The 12,115-nt window shown below is 35.5% G+C and overlaps 1 protein-coding gene across 19 annotated transcripts in view; it reads right to left on the reverse strand.

The window, feature by feature from the left end:
- Nucleotides 1-12,115, reverse strand: part of mtd (TLD domain-containing protein mustard) — a 98,188-nt gene that overhangs the window by 3,838 nt on the left and 82,235 nt on the right. Inside the window, exon 1 of one of the 19 annotated variants that reach the window (XM_076127934.1) lies at nucleotides 5,860-6,425. The exons of 17 other annotated variants lie outside the window; for them this stretch is intronic. In XM_076127934.1, coding sequence (XP_075984049.1) covers nucleotides 5,860-5,940 — 81 coding nt within the window. In that variant the 5' untranslated portion in view covers nucleotides 5,941-6,425. Of the gene's footprint in view, nucleotides 1-1,254; nucleotides 1,879-5,859; nucleotides 6,426-12,115 lie in introns of those variants that run through there. One more of the 19 variants, XM_076127926.1, reaches the window with a different exon arrangement.

Genomic DNA, 12,115 nt, shown 5'->3' on the forward strand with positions numbered 1-12,115 from the left:
TTGCATTTCATCGTCTGCTGTTGTTCATTGTTTATACTAAATTCGATCAAATGAACTAAATTCAAGAACATGGCAATTTTATAAAAACGAGGGAAATTCGTGCTCAAATGATATGAAGGTAAAGTGCGACTTACAATATGTATATTTCGAAATGGATTAACTCTTGCAATGATAGGTGAAGTGAACTATGGCACAGAGTTGCCGTTTCTAAAATAATAACAACTAAAAAAATAAACAATACTGTCTTAAATACTAAGGGAAGTGGTAACTAAGAATAGAGAATGAATGAAACGGCAACACTGAATGTTTTTCAGCATTGTCGGCAAGATGCATAGATGCAGTAGCAGTGATACATTCCCGATCTACAGTTCACATTCAACATTCACAGTGAACGGTGCGTGCAGTGCTCATGCGCACTACTTACACTACAATACAATACAATACAAATACGACCAATCGTCTCTGCACTTGCTTACATGTTGTAACGACCTAATTACAAAACAAAATTGCACCGCATACATAGAGAGTACAAATATTTCATATAATAAATGGATTACTTATATTTTACAAGATATAGTATTTATAATGGCTAAATATAAAAAAAAAACATATCAATTCAACTAGTCAATTATATTATCTCGTAAAGTAAGTGTGCTTCATTTTAGATTATAAAATAAGTACATTTTATAATTACACTAAAACTATTTGATAGGTACCCTAAACCGTATATACCAACTAAGAAGGTTTCACGAAGATGCGCAAACATGATCATCGCAGGAATACTCTGGAGAATTGATATGAATGAACACAGGGGAAATACACGTCAGAAGTCAAGATGATGCTCATTGGATAACCCTAGCTTTGCACTTGTTCTTACTAATATAGATAAACAACGTAAGTACAATCATGAATTATATAAGTCTACGCATGTTGATCTATTAATTGAGAACCATCTAGCCTAGTACTGTTACGAACTTATATAAACATGGACACAGCGCCTACACAAGAGTACGAGTTGAATCTTCGACAATCGTGAACGGATATAAATGTTATACTCATAATTATTTCGTTGCAATGTTAATTAGGCAACCAAAGTAAAGTCTCAATGTTAACGATGTTTATGTCATCATTAGACCATTCTCGAGCGTGTCCAACTAACTGTTTATATTATAGAAAATGACGTGAACGTGACAAGAGCGTCGATGAACTTGAATTTATGTAAATGTTGGTAGGTCAAGCACATAGTAATCTCACCTCACGTATGGAATGTATGGTGGCTCTCCTACGACCCGCGTAACCTAACGTTCCCCTGTCGCACACCGAGTGAATAGTCCCCCTCCTCTGCATAGTGACGTTGAACACAATCATTTCAATCTTGCGCAGCTTGCTAGCGATGCTGCGAGCAAGTCTACGTATCAAACGGAACATTTTTGGATATTTTATATTATTTTACTTGAATTTAATAAACTTGGATGTAGCTCAGAAAAGTTATGATCACTGAAGGTTTGTGTTTAACACTTTATGGATATGTATGGGGACGGCGGCTTGACACTGTTTATGTTAAGGCTGTATTCCGACAGGAGACATGTTGACTAGATATTTATTTTCACATTGACGTATAATACTAAACTTCTAGTCGTGGTGCATGTCAGCGAGCAGGCACAGACGCGGTGTCGTATCAACTGTGCCCTGTCGGCACATTCGCCGCAAAAGAAATTGCGTCAGTTATCAATTTATCGGCTTTATCTCGATGTATTAAAATTTAAGTGTGGTACAACAATCTCGGGATTAGGTTCAGGATTAAGGATTATTTACTATGCCAGTTAATGGCAATAAATATTTACTGATAACATACTTTGGCGCTGGGATCGTCTGCATCGTCACAAAGCGATCATCGTCTTAACAACCAAATGTGATTAAATTATTTCTCCATTTGACACAATTTTATGTTGGTAAGTGTCCAGGCCGCAGTACTCGCACTTGATACTATGTTTGGTTCCATTTAATAAGTATTAAATATATCCTTTACGTCGTTAAATCTTAAAATTGAGTATGATTGAACCGCCACTAGCAGAAGATACCAAATGGCAATGATGCTAGCTAAGGAGCTGCATGGGGAGCATTCACATGGCGTTAATTAATAATAAGTACAAGTTATAGGAAAAGGAAGAAACTTCAAACAGACGCGTATTAAAGGTTTTACACCTAGGTGTATTTCACATTATTGGTTTTGCTATAAGCCACAATATAAAATGATTAATCATCTAGTTATTTTATATTACGTAGGGTCTCAGTCGTGGTACACGTCAATAGTTACGCAGACAGGTTTAGATTTTTTCCTGTTAGTAAATAAACACGTACATAGCCCTAATAAATAACATAATCTTTACAATATTTGCAGCGTATAATGAAGTTAATATTGGCACGATAATAGCCGATAGTGGGAGTTTACAACTTGCACGTAACGTTGCTTACGTGCTCCAATATTCATAAAGCCGAAGATATTGTTTATAAGTTTCTTTATAAAATGTAATAAACCTGACATCATGACAATATACACAGTATTCAGTACAAACATTTTTTAAATAAGGTTCGATATAAATATGAGTGGTAGAGCTGTTAACGACAAAAGGAAATTTAGTTTTGTAACTAAGTATAATACATTAGGAACAGATCGCTATAAAATCACCTATAACAAATTCCTCAAATTTAGGATATTTCGAATCGATAGCCGACATTTATGTACATAAATTTCTAAAGATCAATCTGGGACAAGGCACGCCAAATTTCTTCCGTGATGAATACCGATAAACAAATTAATACAAATATCTACCTGTTGATCGTGTCAGAAGATCAAGGTAAAACTATTTATGTTGTCTACAAACATCATTAATTATGTATAAATAGTAATCATAAGCCACTAGCCAGTGGAAGATTACTGAACAAACAAATCAATGGAGTAGGTGGGCTTGTCGTTATGGCCATGACCAAAAACTAACCATAATAAGTCTTTAAAACAGTAAACCGTCGGAAAAACACGAAAACCTTTTTACTCGGGGAAAGCCGTGGGCAGAATCTATACTACTATAATAATGCTGAAGAGTTTGTTTGTTTGTTTGTTTGAACGCGCTAATCTCAAGAACTACTGGTTTGAATAGAAAAAAAAAAGATGTTTTGAATAGACCATTTAGCGAGGAAGGCTTTAGGGTATATAACATCACGCTACGGCCATTAGGGGTGGAGTAACAACGTAAATTTTACAAAAAATTATGACTTATTATCTCTGTGACGTAAGCGAAGTTGCTCGGGTCAGCTAGTGTATGTATAGTTTGAATGAAGAATTTTAGTTTCTAATCCTACCAAAATCTCTTTATGCAGTAGATGCTAGTGTCAGAAGTAAGACAAGTGTCACATAATTGACCCCCTGGCATCTAGATGGATGTCACACGGTTTCATCAGATCGTCTTACTCACTGAGTGCAAGGTACACTCACTTTGACGGATATTATACACTCTGCAATAACAACCAGTAACGGTTTCATAATATTATCATTTTATATGAATACGTTTTTATACAAATGGTCAACAAACAATTGTGTTGAGGAAGTATACTTAGAATTCAACCGTGATTTCGATTTCTTACATTCCCATATCAATATCTGTATAAGCATTTTCAATACGAAATTTGCTTTGTTTTATTAAAGAAATTAATGAGTACAGAATGCTTGCAATGCAAAATACGTAAATGCTTACATATCATGTGCGTTTTAACAAACAAAGTAAACATGAATTAATATGGACGCACCTTAGGAAGTCTACAATTTTACATAAATAATAACCACGCAATAGAATTACTAAAGTAATTTACTGCAGTATGCACATAACTTTACTTTTGAAGGGCTTATAGGTCTTCGACTAGACTGTATTGTTACTTTCTATGTAAACTACCAACATAACAACAAGTGTTGCAATGATAAACAATGAGTATAAAAAGTGAGCCGTATTTATGATATGTAAATACGTCACGATTGTATTTATCATTTATATGCTCAGTTCTAATCTATATGCTCAGCCGTGGGGGGTTAAGGCTCTACATAGAGCAGGTTTTGATATTATCCGACTCTTAAAAAAATAATTCTAAGAGCTCACGTGAACGGAACTAGTTTAACACGAATTTTGTACCAAAACATTTATGATGATTGAACTAAACTCACAAGTAATGAACCTAACGATGAAGCCATAAAATTCTGTAGTATTAAATAACTAAGAAGCAGAAGTATATTGTTTGAAATACTATATAAGGGGATCCTAACTTCCAACAAAAACACAAAGCAGATGAAGCTCACAATAACTTTAAGTAGATCCTTATAGGATAATACGAAAATAGCTTCCGTCCTTGTGGAAGTTTCCCTCGATCCAATCCAACTTGAAAGCCACAAAGGGTTAACGGCACAAATCAGATTGAGCATAATATTAAAACAATGTTTTGATTTATAACAACAGTTGTACATAAAAAGTTAAAAATCGAGAAGTAACTTTTGTGATAAATAATCTTAAAAAATACTGCCTTATAATTCCAGCATATACTTAAATTGTCAGACATGGCAAAAACTACAATCTCTTTATAATCGGAACCGAACAAAAACCACTCATTTTGTTTGCGGTGGCGTGATAACTTTTTGTTATTCACATATCGTAGCGTCTAGATAATATTTAATTAAATAAATTTGGTTGTTTCAGTGCAATCAAGATACAAGTACAGCCAATTACGAGCGGCACCTAATAAAGGGGATAAAGAAACGATACGTCAGTTTCTATAGATGGTGTTTCACGATTCATGTGACCCTTTGGCCTGTCTACAGTAATGTATTACACTGAATAAACAAATAGTTCCTAGACCTTGTGATTAGATACACCGCGGCGGTTTACCTCTCTCTCTCTATTTATAGAAGAATGAGTGTGACAACTAGATTAGTTAGGATTAGTAAGCTTCGGAAAAAATAGACTACCAATATCACAGTGTTGTATTGAAACAATCTTATCACAGCATAAACAGTATGTGTGGCGAGCACGTGGCGCCTGGCGGTACCTCCAAATGACTCTAATACTAGTTAAGCTCGCATGTTACCAGTCACGATTTGATTTCAAAAGAAATATCAATGCCAATGTGTTGAGTAAGAAACTCTAATGCTTAAGTATGTTTGAACATTTTTTTTTGGCTTATGCCTACGCGTTTAAAATATATTGCTTTAACTAGAACGGCGTAGTTTCCCTGTGACATGAAAATTGTGTAAACTATTTATTCTTATCCCTGATTTAAGCGCGTTATTGTGACGAGCTCTGCTAAAGTCGAATATAAATAATGCTTAATTGTATAACAATTCATTGTAAAATACATAGCTTCTTGTGATACAGAAGGCACTTTCTTCGAAAGAGAGAGCGAGCTATAGTCTCCAAGACACGGTAAAGTTGAACATTCTTACAGCTATCGATAACTGTTTTTTCGATAGTTCGTGAATGAGCAAGATATTATTCTTATCTGTAAGTAACAAATTATGGACGCAATTTGAACTTATATTGATAAGTGTTATTGTCATAATTATTGATATTTTAAAACGTTTATGAGAGCCGTTGTTTTAACACCGACTTGTTTGTATAAAATATGCAAACACTAAAGACATACATAGATTGTTCTGATGGGAATTATAAACCTCCGCACGTAAATAACGTGTTGACGTAATGCTTACTTCAAAGTGAATTATATGACATTGAATTGTGATTCAGAAATGCATAACTGTCGATAGACGACCTAATTATACGCACGGTGGCAAACTAACGGTATACCGACACACTGGCTCACCTTTTCATCGTCGTAAGTGGTTGAGGTGTCGGTGGTAGTGGGCCCGAGCCGCACCATCTCTATCCATTTGACAGTCTGCATTGATAACACACGTTTTTACACACACAACAAAGGCTTGAGCACTGAACCGCACGTTTTAGTACGCGTAGAAGCGATGCACCACAAAAAACTCGTCGTCCACATCACAATTGCCAGCGCTTAATTTAGAAATCACCCACGCGATTACAAGGTTTCATAACTAAACAGTGAACACGAGAGTCGTCAGCGTCTGCTTATAAACAAAAGTTGTTTGTATTCGTTACCACCATACATGAATCGGTTTTTACGTTACAGCCGGTTACAATGAGAGTACATGACTAATGATAAAGACTGTAGATCTCATTTGCGTTAGTTAAATGGTACGAATTTAGAGATTTATAATCGCGAAAACGCTCCGAGCGTGTACGATTGACAGCGGATCGAGTCGCGTTGTAATTAACGCTGGAATAGTTGTAGGTTTGGCAAGCAGAGCGGCGCGCAGGCGAGCACGAGCAAGCGACGTCGCTCGGAAACTAGAGTCCGCAAGAAAGGAGCGCAACACGCGGCCACCGACGACCCCGCCGCACGTCTCACCACAAAAAAATGCGCTTACTTCAAGCACCATACGTGCGGAAACGATTATTTTCGAACCAATAATTAACAGTATGAAGAGACTGCACAATACTGCACATGAGTACAACTGGACTAACACTATTAAGTATCAGTTTTCGGAGTTCCCGGGGCACGAAGCCAACTAATTACTACATAGTCAATTAAATAACGAGGTGTAATTTGCTAAAAAGTTAAATAGTTAATTGACAAACCCGGATTATTGTTAAACTGTAATTACAGCGAGTGTCAAAACTCGAAAATGTACAAAAACAATAGTTGTTCCAAGCGCGGGGATGGTAACCTTGGAAGTAATGTCAATGCTTGTTGTTGGCTTGCGGCTGACCCGCGCTCGAAGGTAACGTTGCCGTGCCCGATGTATCCGGGGTGCACAATTGTGAATTATCTTATTTAGCGACAAAGGACGCACTTAATGAAGCCGCTCGAATCAACAGCAAAAATAACTTTTCTTTTCTCAGAACATTAAAATTCAACTCAACGGTACTACTTCGAATAGTAAAAGTTTTTAATACAACCTTCTGTTGACGCTGTCACTAAAACAGGTCTTAGATTGACCATTGGTTTAAAAACGTGACAATTTATAGTAACTAATATTGATCCTTTAAGTTTAAACAAACATATTTTATGCTAGCTTTACTCACTGTCGGCGTGGAATAATTTCCTGGTGTAAAAACTATTCTATTTGTTAACTAAGTTACAAAATATCTGGGTGCTAAACCCTCAAAGTCTATTGGCGTGACAAAAAACTGAACATAGATGATAGTTCAAACCCTTTTCTTTTATAATATTAGTAGGATTCATCTCGATGGTATCAGAACGCACCGTAGAACAATGTTGATACTACATACACAAGTACCTACCTAGTTAGGTGATCATTATTACAGACTAAGCACCAACTAGTACAACTGGTTCTAACGAATGTTATTAGTAAAAGGTTTAGATTTTGATTTGAAAATAAATACACAGTCTGAGATAACATAATGAATGCATTACCTGTTACTTCAGAAGGTCTTGTACACAAGAGGTGTCAGTAATTTAGTCTTACACTAAAATGTTTATGCAAAATCAAAGGCTGTTCACTATTTCGTATAATCCATAGTTAGCATGAAGCTCGTTTACATTGTGACACAGAGCATACCGAGTACGCATATAAATTCAAGTAACCTTGCAATACGAATCGTTGAAGAGTTCTACAAAAGTTGAATTACGCGTCAACACGTCCATGTGACTGCACTCCACTGAGGACTGAGGTCCATCGTCGTACAATATCTTATATTACACGCATCAGATGCATAAATCTCCGTATATTTATGCAAGTCGAGCAGGAGCCGACAACAATTAGTGGCGATTATCACCCGGCGGCTAAACGCGGCGATTACGTCTACCATGTAAGTATATTTCTTAATTGAAATGTCTCTGAAAAGTACGTGACACCGCATGCATATTAATTGTCGCATCATAAACTACGTTGTTTAATAGAGCTTACGGCGACATGTTCATTAACTTCATGACTTCGTATTAAGTGCAACCGATACCTCTCATCAAGCTAATCTTTTATACGACTTGGATTACTTCAGAAGGCAGTCGATGCGCTATAAACAGATCTTATTATTTGTATGCAGAGAACCACATCTACTGTGTTTGAACAAAGGTACATGAACTGCATATCCAATTTTAATTGCAAGCGAAGTGTTTCCAGATCTAACTACATTAAACTATATTTATCTGGTCCCACTTGTTTTGAATCAGACGTGTAACTGAATACTTCAATTAACCTTCACGTTGGTTCTGAAAACTCCAAATTAAAATCCTCTATTTCTTGGATGAGCGAGAGTGAAATATCACCAATTGGTATAATTGTTCAGCTCTACATTGGCAAGAGTCAGCATACGATTTGAAATACTCCTTATGAATGTCGGAATTTGCAGGGAAGAATTAAGTAGATATATACATTTTGCAATATTTATTTAAGTCGCGACAGCTATTTCATTACTAGAATCGGATGTTATCACAAGTAGATTCCGAATAAAAACATTTTGCTTACTTGAAGTGGACATGAACAAATACTAACAGGAAACCGGTACATCAATATTCCCAACAACTCACACTATGTTTGTGTGTTTATTTTTCAGGATATTTATTAGCAATTAGTCAATGTTTTTTAAGCAATTTGTCAACGGAAGTATCTGCCATGTGCCACATAAGTTACAAACCACGTCAAATTATCGTGTCTGTTTATGGCAATAAAACATGCGATCAAAATAAGAGCACGCGGCCATTTGGACGATCATCACGGTTTACAAATTGTAGTGTATCAAATGAAAATAGGTTAATAATTTTCCGCTGAAGCATTAAGTAATTGATGGTCAATTGAGTCTTTATGTTATTGTGGAATATCCTCCAGTTATCCCGTCACGAGATGAGTGACAACGACGCGCGATCGTTGCGCAACGCAATTGGATAATCTGATTCGGGCCTATCGCGAAACATAATATATATCTACTAGCATTCAAATGTACAGATACTCTAATGATCATAATTGTTAAAATGTATTTTATATTTAACACATCTGTGAGAAATTACAATAAAAGCTTGTAAAAACGCAGTTTATAAAGTCACGTGAAATCATTTTAGCGATAATCATGAAATTTTAACATATTTTATTGTGCAGTTAGCATTAGTGAGAATCGAGGAACAGACTTCAAATTCAATATCATCGTAGTAAAATCTTAAAAAATAATAACTCTTAGTATGTGTGATAATAGTTACTGTATTTCGGATAATCATATTCCTTATCATTACTACGTCCTACCATACTCCAGTTTATACTTCTCCAGTATATAAATCTAGGATTGCATAACCAAGAACAGTTTTTAATATCAATTAAAGTGATACTTTTTATAACTATGTTTGTTAGATTAGTTTATAAATATCTTATGTTCTGTTATATAATTGAAGAAGCTATTATCTAACGGCTTGGACGTATGTTTGATCTAATAAATCGGCTACTGGTCGCATAAATGCGAAGTTATGTTCATCATTATTTACTCGTTAGGTTCGATTGCGTAACTCCTATTGTCGTTCAGATTATAATGTCTATTGTCTGTGAAATTGTGACATAGTTATTTGACTTTCCAGAAATAACTACGGTTTTAAAAAATGCTCTTGTGAAAAGTGCCTAAAATTGGGTGTAATTTATATGAAAATAATAACTCTTTCAATCATTTGTAACTAGAAAGTGGAACCAGACATGGTTTTCAATAGTATGGCTTAATAATACATCACACTGATTGAAACACTTTAAATTTTCCCGACACATTTCTAACGCCGTAGTTAAACAAATCCAATATCAACGATGTATATGTTGAGACTAGTACCGGTTATCGTTATTTACGTAATAAATCCTTACCAGAACATCATTCTTAGGGGCTTCTGTTTCTTTTTGCATTTTGTACAAAAATTTCATTTACAAATTCTAGACTGACATTTAGAACTATTGATATTTTTGACAATGTCGACAACGCGACTCTATGTCTTCTACACCAAGAAAGGATGCATACAGCTACCAATACTCGAGTAAATGTGTTACGAATAACATTGTAAATTCGTTTGCAGTAGGTTACCTGAATCCTTGGAAATATTTAGGGAGCACAATGAAGGACTATACTATATAAGAACCAGTAAAGAGATGGCTGTCTGACTTACAGAGTTTCGTTAGGTTCGTACAAACAAATCGGGTGTTTGAAAAACTATTTAATAATCCACGTCAACATCGCCTTCTCAGCGACATTATGAATGAATGCATAGAACCATATTTTATACGCATATGAATAATGTATCGTAAGACTTCCCGGCGCGGTGTAAATAAGCATTTGTAATGCTGAATACTAGCTGCCACACTCCATGTTGACGTTTTTGGTCGACTTTTGACGCACGCAACATGGTAATGAAGCTTTCTAGTAAATATATATTTTCTTTAATATTATTCAGGAAACAATGAACAAAGCATGTAGTAAACATGCTCTTTGTACGTTGTTTGTTGTTGAACCATCAGTATAGCTAATAGGTAGTTAGTTCTAGTGACGCGGTGGATCCGATATATTTTTCAGCGTTATTAGTTCCATACAGAAATTCGTTACAGTATTTATACATACGTAATAGTAAATGCAGTTTAAGATTGCGTAAGTATCCAATAAAATGCAAATCTATGTAGTTTAATCACGTTATGTTCAGATAAATGTAGTTTTGCCTGTTTATAACTTCATTCACAGATACTGGTTTATCTATAACGGTGTTAACGGTAGCTTAAAGGTTAGCTCTCACATAAAACATATCGTTGTTATATTCTTTGAAATGATCTTGTAAACAAAGAAGTTCACTGCATATTTTAGCATTGTTTGTTGTCATTCAGGGCTGTTACTTGTAAGTATAAGGTTTCATAAAGCAAATTGTTTGTTTACAGTACGTTTGTAAAGAAGAATGGGTACAATTAGATGGCCCGTGGTTGGATTACGCGTAATCAACAATAATTCTACAAAGCACCTTGTGAATGTCACGGAGCGGCGGTACTCCAGCGCCGGCCTATTGTTCACCTGCCATTGTAACGTAACGCTAACTATACCCGCGTTTTATAACATACACCGACTAATCTCACTGAAAATAACATGCCAACCATCACTGTAACTTTGTTATGTAACTTGGCAGTCATTGTGAAAAGTCGTGCCAAATGTATATCATATTAAAACAATGCTAGAGTCAGATTTAGGTTCTAGAATTTTGTGTAAGGTAGGATTAGGTATGCTGATGCCCATCCATCTATGTATTGACAGATTGCTATAATACCGAGCTCTTTCTCACTTTCCGTTCGTATTCTTATAAACAGAAACGCGCATAGTCGGCTAAAGAGTAAATAATAATCAAGAATTTACAATCGTGCTTACAATCACTACACCAACAAACCAGTGCCTAAATACTTAACATACTAAACATATTCAATCACATATCGTTCCTCTTAAACATAACTTCCTATATTCTCTTACAAGTTCAAATACATCAACATATAGTGCAACATGGTACATTCAATCGACTAGAACATACACAGCTAATGTGCTCGCTAACATGAACAATCTAGCCTAAACAATCGTCTTGAACAAGTCGAACATCGCTACTACATAGTCTCGGATGCAAACTAGGGGCAGTGCGCTTAACATTTCACTATGTGCTCAACAGTCGCACTACGAGGTATGTACAGAGACTGAATATGACATTGTAACACAAGAAACAAACAACATATTTAATATAAAAAAATGTTAGAACATTTTTTGCACCAAATGCATAATAAGTAGTAGGTACGTGCCAGTCGTTGCCATAAAAAACATATAAATAAATTATTTCCTGTTTAGTTATTCTGTATACATAATTTTGTTGGACTCTACATTTGGTTCGAGCACTCTTATTTATATTGTAGCAGTGCCTGAATAACCAAAACGAAATAAATGAACTTGTATTCTTTTTTTATAAAGTAAATAAGATAGGACTTGGCCCCCAACCCGCACTTGGCCAGCGTGGTGGACTCAAGGCCTAACCCCTCCCTCATTACGGGAGGAGA

Source organism: Anticarsia gemmatalis, chromosome 2 (assembly GCF_050436995.1).
Source record: "Anticarsia gemmatalis isolate Benzon Research Colony breed Stoneville strain chromosome 2, ilAntGemm2 primary, whole genome shotgun sequence".
Classification (NCBI taxonomy): domain Eukaryota; kingdom Metazoa; phylum Arthropoda; class Insecta; order Lepidoptera; family Erebidae; genus Anticarsia; species Anticarsia gemmatalis.